Source organism: Perca flavescens, chromosome 6 (assembly GCF_004354835.1).
Source record: "Perca flavescens isolate YP-PL-M2 chromosome 6, PFLA_1.0, whole genome shotgun sequence".
Taxonomy (NCBI): domain Eukaryota; kingdom Metazoa; phylum Chordata; class Actinopteri; order Perciformes; family Percidae; genus Perca; species Perca flavescens.
In genome coordinates, this window is record NC_041336.1 from 14,442,543 (window position 1) to 14,461,487 (window position 18,945).

Consider the following 18,945-nt stretch of genomic DNA (forward strand, 5'->3'; position numbering starts at 1 on the left):
TGGTTGATGGCCAACGTGGCCTATAATGCACGTCAACCGACATGTGTTGAGAGTTGGTATCTCACTGGGTGGAACTAAATACAAGATGACTGCCACAGTCATGATGGTACATATTTACATACTGACCAGAGAGTGCAGCCTTGTGTGGGGTAAATCACAGGAAAAAAAAAAAAAAAAAAAAACAGAAAAAAAAAAAAAAAACACACAAAACAAAAAAAAAAAAAAAAAAAAAACTGTCCTGTAAATCAAGATAATGTGCGAGTATCATTTTGTTTTCTGTAAAAAATATAACTATGCAACGTCAGTCTCGTTATTAGTGTAGCTTAAGTTGACCACAGACTTTGTGGTAAAATGGCAAGAAAATTATTTAGGGATCCAAAAAGTCAAACACAAAAACAGATGCTACGCTTTCGTAAATGTGGCTGAAAAGGATCAAAATGAGACCCACTGTTGGAGTTAACACCTTTTCTTAAAGCTGAGAGAGCAAAGAGTTTTAGGGCCGGTTTCACTAGCATAAGTTGTGCCTAGTCTGTGACACAAGCCCCAGTGGTTTGGGGAAGGGGGGAGGTCTACACAAGTGAATAAATAAATCAACATGAAATTACAAGGAAAAAACAAAACAAAGTAAAGACATTTGAAAATATTCCAGAGCCTATGTTCATGCAATCAGTTTGATATAAATAGGAAGAAGTCTAGATAGCATAAAGCAGGTACCAATATGCAAAGGCAAGTTGCAGTGTACAGATGCCTAACAGTCACTGGTTAGTAGCTTTGCCATGGTTTTAAAAAAAAAAAAAAAAAAAAAAAAAAAAAAAAAAAACTTTGATAAAAGACAAGAATGAATCAACAGCCAAGAAGACCCAGCAACTAAACATAAAATCTATGAGTCTGTTCTCATTTCTCTATTAAATATTACAAGTGTCGATTACCGGCCACCAGCTAGTCTCTCTGTATAGAGAGCTACATGGTGAGATAATACAAGCCTGTACAAGTTGAGCTGGAGAGAGGGCTTGAGAACGTCAATAGTAATAATAATAATGTGATATTTTTCAATCTTAAGAAAGCATTCCTGACAATCGTGACAAATCGCTAAAACATTCAGTCAAGCCCCATCCCAGCAAAGCCTGCTCTGGTTTTCACAGTGTCTGCCACTGAGGCAGGCCAGATAACAGAACACAAATGATTGGAGGATAGCTTAAAGGGTCTGTGGCTGTCAGAGGTGAACAGCTCGACAGCTCCGCAGACTCCGATTTTGCCTGGCCCAAAAACACACACATGCACACGCACACACTCTTGGATACTGCGGACTTATCAAAGTGTAGAATGACTGTTCACATTCATACTGAAAAACACTTGCCCCATGATCTGTCTTGATAAAGAGAAACAGGGAAGTCGGAATACCTGGAAGCCATTTGATTCTGAGTGAGGCTGTGTGTACCAGTTTCCTTGGCTAAAAGTATGTATAAGACGTGATTTTTGGCAATAGAAACGTGACAGTGCCCGATCTCCACTACAATGGCACTGAGGAAGCGTTACCATCAATATGCCTTGGCAGGGAGTATCCAACAGTGTTTCCCATTCATTTCTTGGCATTGACTTCCAGGTACCTCACACTAGCTGCCTAGATGCTAAAAATAGATTTCCACAGGGCTGAGCAAAAGCAGGAGACAATGCAATCTGCAAATATCAAAAGGATGCATGTACGCATACTTTGATATTCAGTATCTTCAAAAAAGGTAGGGATGAAATGCTACTTAAGGTAAATATGATGATTAAAAAAAAAAAAAAAAAAAAAAAAAGCTTATTCAGAGTTTTTTTTTTTGAAACCACTGAGGAAGTTTCAAAAAAGCATTGTCACTGACAGAAAACATTAATGCTTTATGTCACTGGTGGCATCAAGACTCCATTGTTACAATCCCTTGTCTCAGAACAGTGAGCATGGTTTACCAACAGAGAAGAGAGACAGAGAGGTAGATTGATTTGAAGTCAGAGTTACAGACGGGACCAGTCTGGATAATTTTTTCGGTGCGGGAGAACAGTAGAGGAAGAGGAAGGAGTGAGAGGAGGAGGGTGGAATGGAGGTATAGAGAAGTGACATCTGTGATCAGGGCTTCTGACTCGAGGCAATACCATTTACCACTTGGAATAGAAGGGGGTTGCTACATGATTCTGGTCCTGTATTGCTCAGGGGGTCCAGAGTTGACGGGGGAAGGGTTACGGTAGGGAGATCTCAAAAGGACGAGGAGGAATATGGGGTTAATGGTCTCTTCAACACTCCTGACCGAGCCCTGTGTGAGCCCCATGTGTGAATGTGCCATCAGGTTGGTTGCACAGTGAGATCTGACTGTGGGTGACCTGAAAGCAAGGAACCTTTGGTTCATATCTTCCTTTCGGGGCTTTTACAAGTTTCACTGGAGGATCCAGACACGAGGAGGGACGTCTTTAAACTGACAGTTTGTTCCGGTGCCCTCCTCACACCTGCTCCTCCTAGCTTGCCCAAAGCCCACCTACGCATGGGGCTGTTTGCACCCTGGATCAGGCTGGGCCTGCTGTATGCCAGTTCAGTTTCGGGGCTTATCCTCCTCGGTCCTCTCTGAACTCCACAGGTCTCTGTACTCCCTGGGGAGGTGGTCAGGGAGGCCGCCGTGGGTCGTTGGGGGACTACTTCCGGAGGAAACGCTGTGCCAGGATGGCAGCATCTAGCGGGCTGACAGGCTGGGCGTCATGGCCCAGACGCCTTACAGGTGGGATGCTGCCAAACTGGCGCTTGGTGAGAAAGCTCTTGGTCTCATGGATAGTGTTCTTCTCTTCAGCCAACAGCAGCTGCTGGCGCATGTAGTTCTCAAACTCGTACTGTGAAGACTCTTCTATCACCTTGGCCTGAGGGAAGAAAATGTAGTCTGTTCAATGTGCTGCAACATCTGAGCTGTTTGAAGTAAACCGGATCTCAAAGTGCATCAAAGAAGCAATGTAAAAAGGCAAAACCACAGAAATACATAATTGCATCTATATATCCTATATATATAGCTATAGCTATATCCTAAAGTAGCCGTATTTTAGCTTCAGGCTCCATATTCAGATCTGTGATGTCATGCTTCTCCAATAACTTACCTCTTGCAGATGTTCTGAGTGATTGACCTGATCGTCAATATCTGGCACCACCTGCAGAGGGCCACTCAACGAGGAAACAGACTGCCTGTGATGAGGAGAACACAACAAAGACGATGATTAACAACAGTGAGCTTGTCAATTTGAAAGGACCTATGTTGAATCATTATGGCTCTAAGTGCCTACGTAATCTAATCATAAATGTGAAGCCAACCAGTGGAAAGGTTTAAAGACTTAAGGCAGCTAGTAGTAGACATTTCACACAAAATTCATTACAATTATTTCTCAGTTCAAACAATTAATCATGACTTGACAATCCACACATTTGATGGCATCTTTCAAACATCCAGCAGGGGGAGCAATTACCATGATGCAATGATGCCACTGAGAGACTCCAGCACCTCTCCTGCAGTAAGCCTCTGCTGAGGGTCCAACACCAGCAGCTTTCGGATCAGGCACACAGTGTTGTCAGACACACGGCCGTCCCTATGAGGGGGTGAAGGAGAACAGGAACGGACAGTTTTTATTTGATTAAAATGTGACTGTAAGTCACAAAGCCACTATTGCAAGATTACACTCCATTTCTTCAGGTCCAAACTGAATATATATATATATATATATATATTAAATAAATAAATAAATATATAAAAATAAATAATGATATATATATATATATTTTTTTTTTTTTTTAATAATTATTCATGTTTTGAATATGCTGCGACTGTTTGATTCCATTGCTTTGATTGAAGCTCCACTCTCTTACTCACTCTGGGATGGAGTACTCTGCAGCCTTGATCTTGCGGAAGAGCTCCTGAGGTATGCTGTCATAAAAGGGGAACTGGCCATAGAGCATGGTGAACAGGACCACACCAAGAGCCCACATGTCACTGGGTTTACCCCGGTACGGCCGACCTGGAGACAGGAAGGAGAGGGGATCTGGATCAGCGTTTGATGAACATGATGTGGCATTTGAAATGGAGACCAGAAGTGCTTTGCTATACTCCAAAAATCTGATTATATATCAACATTAGTTTGTGGACAGTTTTGCTATGTGTGACTCAGAGGTGATCAACCCTTTAACAAGTGCAATTTGTGTCAGGTCACCAGGTCTAATGATAAACGAGATGAGCAAACACAAGCAATGACTCAACATCCATATTTCCTAGAAATTTCCAGCACAATGCTGACTTAAGAAATGGGAGCTAGGTACCGTTTTTATAATCAACCCTGAACCATAAAAGAAATCAGCCATACATTGGCAATGAACAAACTGGAGCTGTGGAGGGTGGCGCATCATGGCTTTGCATGACCATAGGCAGTGCTGTTACAGCCAACAACACACACACACACACACACACACACACACACACACACACACACACACACACACACACACACACACACACGCACACACACACACACACACACACACACACACACACACACACGCACACGCACACGCACACGCACACGCACACGCACACGCACACGCACACGGGAGTAGTTTCCCTCCAGTGAGTCATCAGTGCATGAGTCACTGAAGCTCTGTTTAATTGTGTGCCTGTCACGTTATGCTGATATACACGCCCGGGTGTTATCTACAGTTTGTGAGTGGTTGGAGCTGAATGATTTCGGTTTTAAATTCTTCTCAATCTTGTACACTGTCCAGGACACTGTTCTGGAAGTCAGTGTTTAAATGGATAGCATTGGGATTGCATTGGAGTCACCATGGAAGTGCATGCTCAAGCATCAACCTGCCTGGTGCGCTCAGGTCTGTACACTGACTGTGACAAATGAGCATTGTGAATCTAAACAATAAAAATGAATTTCTGCTTTTTTTCCAACAAAGAAAATGTTTCACAAAAAGAGGAAAGTAGCTTCCTCTGCACCATGAAAAAAAAATGCAAAATCACCGTGATTACACAAACAAAGACAAAAAAAAGAAGCTATTCCTAGCTTTTGCCAGTCCGAGATTGCAACATAACCCTTTTCTTGTTGCTTAATAACCGGAAAATCAAACACAAGACTGACTGCTTAACATTACACAACGCTATTTAAAAAGAATCTCAGGATCCCATCTGGACACATATCAACAAGGGGCAATCTTGTGTAGGCTAGGGCAGATATCACCATATTCTTGACCAAATACCTCAATATCGATATTGCAGCGATATTCTGGGGTTGACAATTGGTGCTTTAACAAAATATCTTCACACTTAGATTTTAGATAATTAATCATCAGTAATGTGGACATAATGTCTAACTGGGGAAAAGGCAAATAATAGAACAGCTAAAACAGTCTGGTAAGTTCAAAAAAGTACATCACTTTACTGTAATGCAGCCTTTAAAACCAGGAAAAGATATATTGCCCAGCTCTAGTCTTGTGGCATTTTGTATAGGTAAATACATTAGATAATTGTTTTTCACTTGCCAGTAATACATTTCACAACCCTATTTCACATCACAAGTGGACAGTGGCAAAATGTAGTGAGGAAGGTTTTCACACCTGTGCACAGTCACACATCTGTTGCTGCAAAAGCAGGTGCAACTGTTGGGTTGTAAGTTTTTCAAAGTGACAAAAACAGGCGAATTCTGACACCCCCACATATGACTGAATCACAGAAAGGAGCTTTAGAGATACATATTGTCCCCTAAAAACATCTTTTTTTCCCACTCACCACTTAACACATCAGGGCTGATGTAGGCTGGACTTCCTCTCTGGTCTTTCAGCAGGTCGTCCTCACTCACCAGGTGCTTTCCCAGGCAGAAGTTGGTGATGGTGATTCGGTGAGTCCTGGAAGTGCACACAAACATGCAAACACGTCCGATAAATAAACTTTTATACCTGAAAAATACTTAATTTTGAATCAAATGGTGACCCAACTATCCCCACTGGTAAGAAACACACCCCAGTATTCTCTTTAACTTGATCAAAAGCATGGCAAAACTGTTTCTCATCAAGTTTAGAATGTGAAACACTGCACACTCATTGCTCAAAGCATGAAGTAAACACAGGCTGACAGAGACAGGGAGAACTTGCTAGCATGCCTTGTTGTTTTAATACTCTCATGGCTCACTGGGCCTTAAAAATACATCAGTATCTCATGACTGCCAGATGCAAAACAGTATGCACACCCAGTCTTATTCTCCCTATGTTGTACCAGCAGTTAGGATATAGGTTCTTTTTTGTAAAAGCATTCAACCCAAGATTCTTAATCTCTCATTCTGACCAGCATCTTCAAACTGTCAGGAGATCTCCGTGTCCACACAATATCCCCACAATTTCCTCTGCAGCTGTTACATTCTCCATTTTAAGGTTTGCATGTTTATTTCCAGAAAAAAAAAAAAAAAAAAAAAAAAAACCTTGATCTTGATTGTCAGTGGTTAACAACTAAAAGTACTTGTTTGAAAATAAAATCTACTGTATAGCTATCCAAAATGAAAAGCTCAGAATTAAGAAAAGTAAACACCGATCTAAAACACCATTTACATCTATGAAAGTATGTGCGGACGTTTTTTTTTTATTTATTTTTTTTTTAAAATGTTCTCTTTAATGTGCTTCATGTTTTAATCTCGTCAATGTGTTCCTGTACCTTACGGTTAAGCTTTATGTAAATTCTAAATCTTTACATAAAGTTTAGTATTATCCACATCACGGTTTTAGCTGATGGCCATCATCCTACACCAGGCCCGAGACATATCAAGAACCAGACCAACCACACCGGCACTTCAAAGTCTGAGCAGACCCACTGATGTTACCAGCGATGTTTGATCAATTTGGTGTCTGTGGAAACAATGTGGCACTAGAAGATTTTTTTTTTTTTTTTTTTTTTTTTCTGAGTCTTTAAAAAAGGTAAATTCAGTTTGCTTGTGGCCGAGTGAAACCTGACAGTATTAAAGCCGAGGGACTACGGACTGTTCCATATCGTTGGGTTCTTTCAGCAGAGAAAGAGAAAATAAAAAGCTGCACTTTGACAAAACATATGAGTCAACTTGTGGCTTGGGATAATTGTCTCGATGACTAAGCCTGCATGGTGATGGGTTGGCAAACGAGTAAACGAAGATTTAAGGTATGTACACAAACGCACAACTCCAAGTGCACCCACACAATCACTCCCATGGTGAACACGCACACACGAAAATGCACTCAAAAGGAAAACGAGCGCACACAAAAGCAGCCACAGTCTAGAGCCTGGGACCTCTCTGGATCATGCTCCTCACCCACATCCGCTTTCTAAAAGGCCTGAGGTCAACAGCTTCCCCTATTCTCTCTCACTTTCACACCCTGCTCCAACACACACACACACACACACACACACACAAACCTCACTTAGAACATTCGGTACACATAATTCCCAGCTACTTATGTGACCCAACCCTTAAACAGCTTTCGTGATCCAAGTCTCTTCAATCGTGCAGGGGCCTTGTGATCTGCACAAGGATTGGCCAGAAAAGAGTGCAATGCTTCAAGGACCCTCGACATAAAAGCTTCCTTTATGAATAGGAGTCTGTTCCTTTGTCGGTGTGCATCACGACCCAGGCTTCTATTCTTACACCGGAGATTGGGTAAATTAAATTGCATGTTTGCCTCGTGAGGCAAGGGTCCCTGAGCACTGAAGGGAGACCACATCATCGCTGCTTCCTGGTCATTTGACCCCACATAAGTCAGGAAATCAGAAACCCAAACAGCCCATGATTTCTCCTCCCTTACCGCAACGTTTTGCTGAAAAGTCACCAGCTGACGAGAAGGGAGGTTAAACGCAGGGCAACTTCTTCAGATCATTTTCTCAGAATTGTCATGTGGAGGGTTATACTGGTACCCAAACTTTACAGTAGCAATTCTTTTATTTCTAATGTTGGCATGACTGAATTATGGCTACTGCTTGCATAATATCATTGCATATTTCAAAAATAGAAATGTAATATAATAATATTGATATAAATACCATAAATGACAATTACCGAAATACAGAATGCATTCTTTTGTGCCAGACAGCACACACACAAACGTCTAAGGCAGAAGGGTAAATCCAACATACAGCAAATATGGTGATGCAAACAGGAGCTCTATCGAACAAATAAAAAAACAAAACAGAAAGAACACCTTGCTACGGCGTGTCTCCATGAATTAACGTCCCCTTAGTAGTGCAACCAAAATTTAGGAAGTCAATTGGCTCTGACATACAACAACCCTGCAGATTGATTTAGGACATCCTGCTTTTATAACAGCTGGCTCTGCAAGAGGAAATCACATCATTCGTGCATAAACTGCTGAGCTTGTTGATGGCGTTGGTGCATTTCCGAGAGTGACGACCATAAGCAGGGGCGGAGAGGGGATTTTGGGATCGGTCTGCATCTAAAATTGGCCGCGTCCTTCCCATACAGACTTTGGACTTCATGCACATCCAGGGTGGAGTGACAGAGGAAACATGCAAGCAGGCAAAGTATGATGCATACAGGAGACAGGAAAAGTGAAAAGAAAAAAGGGGATATGACAAAGGGCATAAAACAGAAAGACAACAAAAGCAGGAAAAGTATTGGGGTGTAAAAGAAAATAGAGAAAAAGCAGAGTAGAGGGTAAATAAATGACTGTGTGCACGTGTATGTGTGACGTGCATTGCAGTGTGAGTCAGCTAGGAGCTATGGGGCCTTTGGCAGGCCTCCCCTTTGTCTACAGCTGGGACGGAGTGTTCCGCTCGTCTGCTCCCCCCCACCCTCCTCTGCTGGCCAAAACACTCTGTTTCATCACCACCATTACTACAGCTGCTGCTGCTGCTGGTGGTGGTGGTGGTAGTGGGGGGGAGGGGGGGGGGGGCAACAGGCTCTGATGTCTGAGATGTGTGTATGTGGTAAAAAGATAAGCCGAGGAACGTGACATCTCACTGCACGTACTTATGAGGCATGAGACTTACTTCCATGAGACAACTCCATGATTATGCTCACTCGTGCGAGATGCCAAGTATGCTCGATGTTTGGATTCAAAGGGGTGTGTAGCAAGCGCAGGAACAGAGAGCATGTGTGTGTGTGTGTGTGTGTTAATCATGTCCTTCCAAATGAAAAGGCCGGCTTTGTGGGATGATTGTAAGAGTTTCCAAGAATGTGCGTGCAGACCTCTGCTGTTTAGAGGCAACCTTCCATAGGTCCAATGCAAAATCTAGCTGAATCATCTAGGCTTGGACAAATTCAGTCAAAATACACACCCCATCTCTCATACACTCTGTAAACATGGTGTCGAAGAGTGTTTCACAGATGAGTAGTCTTCCATTCCACAGGGCCAATCTGAACTGCGGCACTATGTGACCTGAGGGTGCATTCACCGAGTCCCGTGTGCCATACAACATTGCTCACTCTCCAACCGAGAACAAAGCAGTAGCATATTCTTTGCTCTGTTTGCACCAGAGTCCAGTTTACCTTCCGCTTCCAAAAATCCAGCAATGGGGAATGACTCATCAGCCTTTACTCAACACACAGACATGTACCCAGTCTCAGGCACAAGAGAGCAAGGCTTTAGGTTCCTACAACTGATCTCACTCTTACTCTGAGAATGTGACCCCCGACTTGGGTCTAAAGCCAAATGCACACTGGATACAGGCTGCTGGGGCCAGCTGAGACCTCTCATACGCACGTGAGCGGAGACAGGATGACTTACTGGCAGGCTTAAATGACTGACCAGGTATAATGGGAGAGGTTATTGGCCAGCCAAATGATTGGCAAGGCCAAATGAGAGAATGAGTTTCATTTTACCGTTTGTTCAGCACCATGTTTCCCAGCTTGAGGTCTCTGTGCACAATATTTTTCTGCATGCAGGAAAGAAAGAGAAGAGAGGACAAATGTTTGGTCAGATCGCGTTTAGTGAATCATGGGGTATCAAAACAATCAGTTTGTTTTCTTTAAACTGGCCCACGAGCATGGGAGATGAGTAATCAGAAAGGATGTGCAACTAACAATAAAGCAATTTCTCGGACAACTGACAAAAACATTGTAGTATTCAAGCTCTCTTAAAATCGGGCAAATAGAAAACATGGATATTTTTTTTATTTTATTTATTTATTTTTTTTAGAAGAGAGCACTTTTTCTTCAGAGTACTCCACCAAATTCCATCCCTGACTCACCTTATGAAGGGCTTCCACCACACGCACCACATCGTAGAAGATGACAATGGCCTCGCGCTCGCTCAGTCGTTTTTCCTTTATAACGTAATGCTGGAGGTTGATTAGATCTGCCGTCTTGTCGCTGAAGTCATGAGCGCACAGGCAGTCAAGCACGAGGCAGATCCGCTTCTTCATCTTGCGCACTTTGTTGGCCTCCATGTCCTCCACTATTTCATAGGCTCGATCCTTGGGAGGAACAACAACAAAGAGAAGTGGGTGAGCAGCTACCTTGAGGAAGGCACTTACTTTGTAAGTGGACAGTTGTTGATGCATTTTAGAGGCACTTTCCAACAGTGTCTAATCAATATAAGTTGAGGCATCCCTCAAACTGAATGGAGTCCTGTACTATGCCGGCTGATTAAGCGGATTCATTCAGCTTAGACTGCACGCAACCGATGAATAAGACACACTCGCCCCTTCATCCACACCGGGCGGTGGGGGACGAATCACAAAAGGTCGTTCCTCTTCTTCCAACTACAGTCTTAGCAGAGTCACCACTTCTTATTGATTTCTGTATCAGGTTGTCAGATGCAGTCAGCACCTCTGTAAGCGTACATTATTAACTGGTTCTCTCACAGTGGAGATGCACTATAATAATCCAATCAATATTGCAGACCTAGATGAATCAGAGTGCATAGCTCGATGTTGCTATTCTGAGAACACCGGCTGAGTGGCACAGACAGGATATGAAAGAGAGACAACGAAGAACAACATAGATAGAGTGAGAGAGAAGGCAGATGGAATAATAAAGTTAGAGGAGGAGGCAGACGGGAAGACAGGTAAGGGAGGGGGGGTTCATTGTGAATGGATAGGAATGACTGCAGACGAAATGGCTTTTAAAGGATATCCCACTTCTCTCTTGAATGGGGCTGGGTACTGAATTCAATACTTTTTAGGCACCGACCGAATTGCCTCCTTTGTATCAAGTATTGAAAAATGCCTTGTCATTTTGTACCAAATTTCAATACCTACTCCAATAAAAAAGAATAAATCTCATCAGCGTCAGTGAGCCAATAAGTATGCAGCGTGTTTCTACCAATATCTAATAATGCTGGTGATTGGCTGGCTTACGTAACACGTCGTAGAGGCATGCAGCAAAAACTCCACGCTACGCACAGAGACAGGGCTCATCGTAGGAGGAGCTGAAAGATAAATCAAGAGTTTGTGTGGTAACAATGTTATTTATTTTTGTTAAAATGGATTTTATAAAATTGGTATCGAAAAAAGTATTGTTCAGGAATCGGTTTTGAAGTCACTTTGTTGGTACCGGTATTGAACATTTTTGAACGATACCCAGCCATACTACTAAAACAACCCTGATGAAGAAAATACAGCTGGCTGGACTAATGACAAGCTTACCTCTTCTATTACTGGGCTGATAAGAGCATGATGTTACTTATACTTACATAGTGATGCCATATTCTGAACTGAATAGAAAGTTACAGACACTTCTCCATGGTAACGTTGGTGTATTTATCATGTTGCAATTATACAGGATACTCGCCCACACAGTGCTGACTAATATCACCATACCATTCACTAAAAGGCACACTTCTTTTGTTTTTGGTCCATGATATTATCTATTTGACTGATGATATTCTTATGCACATATCAACAGACATGTAACTTAATTGCCGGCCTACCTGGAAGAGGCCGTGGTGGTGGACCACCCCGTCCTGGTTGTGCAGCAGAGAAAGGAGGGAGTACTCTGTGTGCAGCAGCATCTTCCCCTGCCTCTCCTCCTGAGTCTCCCCTGCAGAATCCACTCGCTCCTCCAGCGTAAGGATCTATTGGAACCACACACAAGAACAGAGCAAACAGGGGTCACAAGACAAGAGATGATACAGGATCAGTCACATAAAATATGTAAAAACCCAATAAACTATACACCCATGCTCAATGCGCCCTGGGTGCACGCCTTTACAATGCTAACCAAATGTGCAAATGAGAATCTACACACTATTTATTACATTCATGCGGTTATATCATTATTTCAGCTTGTCCGTTCCATGTTTAGCATATGCAGTAGCTAAGTAACACATTTAATGTTTTATTTGCAATTTGGTCTGTAGATCTGAGGCTTTGTGATAGCGGCTTCAACAGAAAGTTCCATATCAGCCAATGCCATCTTGCTTGGTTTTGATAATGCCTCAACGGCACTCATCTTTACAGTCATTATCTCAAACACGGCCCATATTAGATAAACGCTTTTGATTGGCACGGCAGTTCTTGAGGAAGCTGGAAATCTGTCCAAAGTGCAGGGGGACCAGATTTATCTGCCAGAGCAAATAAAACATGGGCTCGCAGATTCGTCCGGTTCCCAGGGAAGGTATAAGAGGTCTGCCGCTTTAAAACAGTGGCTAATACAATGTTAAGCAAACAAGCTGTGCAGCAGACACTGAGGCGCTGTAGCCACGGTATGAAGGGAGGGTCACGCACTGACTCACTACATGGTGGTGCGGGTTAAATGTCGACATTCCAGGTGGGGCACTACCTTCCTCCCTTCCTTTCCCCCCCGTCCTATAGCCCCCTCCCATTTGTAACAGACATTGGATAGCCCCAATAAACAGATTGCCCATATGAGGTTTTGTTGTTTGCACCAGACTGAAATAGGGGGCCATAAAATGAACACCAACAAAAGGAAGGTCAAAGGTTCATATGTCTGCTGGCACTTCATAGGTTTGTTTTGAATATTGATGCTCAAATTGTTATTGAACCATGTGCTTAATGCATTGCTTTTTGTGAGAAAGAAATAAACCCCCAAAAATGTGCTAACTCCAACAGACTTACTTTGAGCTGATAGAAGTCATCAGTGCCGTCCTTTCTGGCCAGACACTGCACTATGCTGGGTACTGGTGAGTTGCCCAGGCGAGGCCCTGCAAGGATAAGAAAAGGAACAGCTGCATGAGCAAAAGGCAGGCTACATGCCAGAGTGTGTGCTCTCACTGAAACTCATTAAAAGGCCGGATGTGCGCGTACCCATTAACACCCCTAGTGTAATGCTTTCCTTGGCACTCTGCATTGCAAATAGTGGAAGAGTTTTGTCGTAGAAAACACACAAGTTTGAGAGTATGGGAGAGACGCATTTTCCAGAGGGAGGTAATAACCTTGCTGCAACCCAGACTTTCTAGTCGATGTCAGGGGGATCAGCTAAATTCTTCACATTCTTCTCTCAGGCGTGCATACACACAGAGACACCTCACGACTTACAAAATTGCGCACGAGGGGCAATCTCAGCCACACACACAAACACACACATTTTTGACTACCATTTCCATCCTTACCAAGGATGAAGGGTCCGGCTCTCTTGGCGTTATTGCCGGATATCCCAGGACATTGCAGCTTGCTGGCCCTGCCTGATGTTTCTCCAGCCCCCCTTTCCGACGAGCGCCGCTTGGACATACTGGAGCTCTACAGGGGAATAAATCAGATTAGTACACTGGATGAAGACAGACAAGTTAAAAGAATAAATGCACACATGTGACTGCAAGGACACAAACGCTCAACCAATAACAAAAAAAGTACCATCAGGAAGCTGAAACCAAACAATGGTTTCATAAATAGTCGGTTTAAAAATAGACTATACCCAGAACTTTTTGCAGTAGTACTACAGGCTGGAGAAAAGTGCACTGATTAGTAAACAGAAGAGAGAGGAGGTAAACTTCAGGGCAGCTCCTCCCAGCCTATTTTAAATATCCCTCCCACACATTTACCAACACCTCAGTGTGAATGTGAGGCCATTACGGCTCCATTCAGAATGATGGCTGCTGGCGTTAAGGTTGACACCTCAGATTCATCTCCCCAACAGGCAATGCTAATGTGCCACAATCTGCAATTTAAATGGCAACACTGTCATGTAAACGCAATGCACTAGCACAGAATTCTTTAAACAAAAGCGGTTTTATTTTTGAGTCTCAGCAATGAACCACAGCTCCAGCTTTTCCGGATGCAGTGGACATGGGTTTAGAAAAATCCTTCTGCTCTTAATCTGTGCGTTTTATCTCAAAATCTGTACAGCCGGCTTATCTGCGCAGACCTTCCTCTGAAAAGGACATGCGTGTTCTAACAAGGCTTGAACAAAAAAAATGCCAAGCCCTTACACTATGATAAGGAACTAGATTCACATGCCAGAAGAACCAGTGACACATCATCATTACACATACTAACTGCCACAGCAGATCTACCTCTCAGAATTGAGAGCAAGAGGTATGCTTTGTTTACTGAAACTGAGTTCCTCTGTGATGAAACCCCATCCGTTTCCCGTAACAGGGAAGTAGTGCCTTGAACCGAGAGGAATGATTCACCCAGCTGTCGTACAGAGTTTTCATTGGACAGAAATGCTTAAATGCCCAGGTGATGATACAAATACGAGTGAGAGTAGTGTGCCACCAAGCCTCTGACATGTGCACTGCCACATCAACTAAAAAAGAAAACACCTTGCAGAGGTTACGTCCACAAGTAATGTCTGAAGTAAGAATGTCCCTGACTGACAGCGGCGGCGTGCATATTTTAGCAAACTTCACAAGAGAGGTTGATTCAGACTAATAAAATACAAAGCAACTCAAAAACTGCAAACTACACATCGAGTGGAGAGCTGACGAAGCCCAAATACACTTTACAATATGAAACCAGTTTTGCAAGTGTAACAAACTAGAGAAATTTTGAATGAAGTAGGCCATCTTCCTGTTCCAAAACTAATCGTGCGCCACTCGCCAGTTGGCGTTTTTGGGCAGAGAGGAGGCAGGACAGTTGGCAGTCAGTACGGGCTGATATGAATTCGCACTTCCATGAGGCTTTTTGTGATCCCAGACAGCAGACAGTGTCATCATCATGTCTCTCACCCATCTGTCTCCATCTCCACTAGTCATCACCCACTGAGTCTGATGAGCTGAGGTTTTCTGACAGCATTTATGGCACAAGCAAGAGTGACACCAAGTCACGCTGCCAATAGTAAGAGAGCATCTTACTCTAGAGCATGCAAGGCAAGCAATGGATAATCAGCTACTGCAGATCATGAGGCTCCTGGAAAGGATATTTTTTTACCTTTTTCATCCAGGGGCCAAAGTAGTTGGCAGAATCAACAATGAACATGCTGCTTCCAGTGCTGCCAGATTAAAATATTTTAAATAGTTTGTTGGGTGCTAGAAAGACTGCTAGATTGAGTAAAATAAGCAGACAGAGCCCAAACTAAACTAGGCATATCATTGGTTGCCATTGCCATGATCTGTGATTGTACCTTGTATGCATTTCCTTGCTCTACAGTTACAGAGTAAAAAGAAAAACATTAATCTGTGCACCTTGGACTTATGACACTAAACTGACCCAACACAACGCACAGCAAATGGACCCAAGGCCATTCATCTACCTACTAAACACCAGCCGTAGTGCTGTGGAGCCAACCCCTGACACATCTAAAAAGCAAAGGTCAATGCAACCAACTAATGCACACTGACCTAAATGACATCAGCGCAATGACAGCACACAGCTATCCTTTTCTGACACTGCTGTGCCTCTCTGCACAGCCAGTGATCTGGCAAGCACGACTGCCTCTGCCTCTGACTGTACCAGAGGGAGGACAAGAACAGATACAGCCTCTGAATCATATCACACAAAAGGAGGAGAGACACGCTGCCAGTGCCCACGAGAAATGTGGGCTCCTTAAATAGTATTTGAACAAAACAACCACGTAGGTGTCTCCAGATCCACCCACCCAGACTCCACGCCACTTGTCTGGCTCTGCAAGAACAGCTTTAATGCAAAATCAAGGTAGTATCAGGATGGACAAAACAAGCATAGGGACACTTTTGGATAACAAATCTGGAGCGATTATAAAGCCAGAAAGATAGTATGATCCAAATCAATGAGTCCACAAATAGATCAAACACAAAAGTCAGGACAGGTAAAGCAACTCGAAGGTCATAGAGGCTTTAAACCTGCTGCTTGAATCAAGTGCCAATCATTCATCTGAGCTCCGCTATCCAGCCTACCCTGTTACTGCAGTTGTTGAATACATTATTGCAATAACAATGTCCTGGACCGCACAGCAAGTCCGTGTACACAAGGTCACGTCAGAAATCACAAGACGAAAATAATTACAAACGCACACAGACTGTCACACAGCGATTGGTGCCATTTTGCGACCACAAGGTCTAGACATCGTTCAGTTCTGGCAGCGAGCAGTATAAACGAGACGAGTCGGAGAGTAAAACTATGACGTTATGCCTCACGACTTGTGCAAAACCACTCCACAGACAGCTTAATTTGAGTAACGTTAGCCAGGTGCTAATGTGTTTTGCCCACAACAATTATTAGCTAGTTGACCACCTAGGGATGTTTAAAACCACGCTCACTAAACTGTATTACACGGCGTGCGTTAATGTAACGTTAACTGTTAGGCAACGTCTGACTGAAGTGGTTATTTAAATAAACACACACATTATTTTACGATACGTAGCTAGGTTAGCATAAAACCAAGCTTAAGGGCACATACAAACTTAGTACGAAAACAAAGCGGTCTGAATTATTCGGCTAAAGACGTTGCCACAACTTCAGGCACGCCGGTTACTACACAAAGGGGCACACAACACAACAAGGAGTTGAGCTTTCGGTGCAAACTACACAGAGCAGCATTAAGCTTAGTTACGGCTACTTTAGCATGTAACGTACTTATGTGACAAAGATTTTTCCAATACGATAGTTGGCGAGCGACGTTAGCTAACGTCAAGCCGGATTCTACAGAGCAGCCGGGAGGCCATTCAAACAAAGTAACGCTATGTAATATTACAGCTGGCTAGCTTTGCCAGAAAGCTAGATAGCAGTGTAGTCACCATCTCGCTTACCTCGAACCAAAACCGCCGGGTAAAGTCTGCGTTGTCTGCTTACAACATGGATATTTCTTGGATAATCGCTGTGGTGGATGTGCGGAGCTTCTCGCTTGAACAGGAGAGACCACAGAGGGTTGGTTTCAGGTTGTTTAGCCTCTGTTACCGAAATGAGCAATTAAGGAAAAGCCTCCGCGCTTCGCTGATCGCATCTTTCCACAGCGACAGCGCCACCTGACAACGGAAATGACGCACACACTTATTTGATTGACAGCTGCGATCGACCAATGCCAACACTTGTCTGTTTTTTCCAAGTAAATGGTTTCGTACTGATGATGAAATTCTTCGCATAATAGAAGTTTATAAAGAAACGCATTACATCATTGTCTGCACAGGGACATTTTACATGAAACGACACCAATTGGAAATGTCAGTGTGGACATACAATACTAGAGTTATTTATTGTGTCATGCAAATAAATGCACAGCCCACAAGGACTTAAAATGCCACCATAACATACATACCATAGTGGTGAAACATTTGTCAGAACAGAACTTCTTACTTTAAACATTACATTGCAAACTAATACTTAGAAAAGCTTTACGAATAAAATCTGTGGGGAACAAAAGCTTTTAAAGCATAATTGAAAAAAATAAACAATCGCAGAAGAAGTCATTAGAAATGATGGAACATTTAATAAAAACGTGTAGTCCCTAAATTATAATATAACGAGCAATATGACATAAAATGGACTTCATATTCAGTCCCACCTAAATCACATAAACAGCCTTTCCCCTCTCACATGCAGCATTTTATTTTCAGGTAAATCATTAAACTTATCTCTACTGCAAAAGGCAATTTACCTAGATCTAACTGTGCACATATGGATCATTAACTGTTTGCTTCATAGATGGCTCTTCACTGTAGTTGCTTTTTAAAGAGACACATATCACTTTAATCACCATATGACTCAGTGAAACTATGTATCACTGAGTTGAATTAGTATTTCATCTGATAAAAGAATTGCATTTTCAATATTTGAGACTCATACAATTTCTGGACCAATGCTACAATGCTAAATTTTGTATTCATTTACTCAGCAAGCATTTAATGACAATGACAGTTAGTAAAGCCCACCTATGTTCCTAATTTAGATTCCCCGATTACACCCCCCTTAACCCCACCCACAGCTACCAGTTTCAAACCAGTGGGCAGGTGTGATAGAAAGAGAGGGCAACCTAAATGGCAGAAGCTTTTTTGTTTGGCGCTAGTCTTCTTACATTGACTCAGCAGAGCATATGCCCCCGGCCACATGAAACACTTGTCAGCCTGTGGCTTTACAGTGTCCTGCCCACAGTCTTTCAAGAGGAAACTGAATCATAACTCAAAATGCAAGGTGTGTGAGAGAAATATGTTTTAGTGGCTCTCTTGGCACTAAGGCTGCCTGGACTTTAAATACTTTTCTTGTTTGTACATTATTTTGTCTCTAATGGGACACAGTTGACTGTAATGTTGTTTTTGAATATGCCACTAAAATAGAATTATCCTGGTAATTAAATATATTAGCAATCTTGCACATCTTTATTGTTTAATGTTGTTTTTCTAGTGAGTTTGGATGACTCAAGTGAACAGTCTTGCAGGATGACTGGCATAGGCTCTATGATTTCTGTTTGTTTTACAGGGTTGTTTCCTCAGGGCATGTAGTGTTTCTTGCCTCTCCTTTGCCAAGATAATTTGGAAGACCTCACCAGAATCCTCCACCCCCAGATCAATTCAGAGAAATGTCTCAGCATGTTTTGCCTGCATGGTATGCACCATGTTCGTTTGTGTGCATCTGAGTGTGGTTGGCTGGGGGAGTGCAGACT

The 18,945-nt window shown here is 42.8% G+C and overlaps 1 protein-coding gene across 1 annotated transcript; it reads right to left on the reverse strand.

The window, feature by feature from the left end:
• Positions 1 to 567: 567 nt before the first annotated feature.
• On the reverse strand, positions 568 to 17,302 carry stk40 (serine/threonine kinase 40). The gene is made up of 11 exons (XM_028581429.1): positions 17,099 to 17,302; positions 13,544 to 13,670; positions 13,050 to 13,135; positions 11,903 to 12,046; positions 10,221 to 10,445; positions 9,853 to 9,905; positions 5,787 to 5,902; positions 3,876 to 4,020; positions 3,475 to 3,594; positions 3,112 to 3,196; positions 568 to 2,880 (listed from the first exon to the last, which is right to left on the reverse strand). The coding sequence occupies exons 2-11, from the start codon at positions 13,659 to 13,661 to the stop codon at positions 2,662 to 2,664; spliced, it is 1,311 nt and encodes a 436-aa protein (XP_028437230.1). The 5' UTR covers positions 13,662 to 13,670; positions 17,099 to 17,302; the 3' UTR covers positions 568 to 2,661.
• Between the last annotated feature and the right edge of the window lie 1,643 nt (positions 17,303 to 18,945).

Bases quoted from the DNA above. Each gene is read 5' to 3' on its own strand.
- stk40 (XM_028581429.1), bottom strand. From the start codon at position 13,661: ATGTCCAAGCGGCGCTCGTCGGAAAGGGGGGCTGGAGAAACATCAGGC. The intron at 10,446-11,902 runs GTAGGCCGGCAA...GTTCCTCCCAAG, and splicing joins ACCACCACGGCCTCTTCCAG to GATCGAGCCTATGAAATAGT. The intron at 4,021-5,786 runs GTGAGTGGGAAA...TCCTGTCTCCAG, and splicing joins CAGCCCTGATGTGTTAAGTG to GTCGGCCGTACCGGGGTAAA.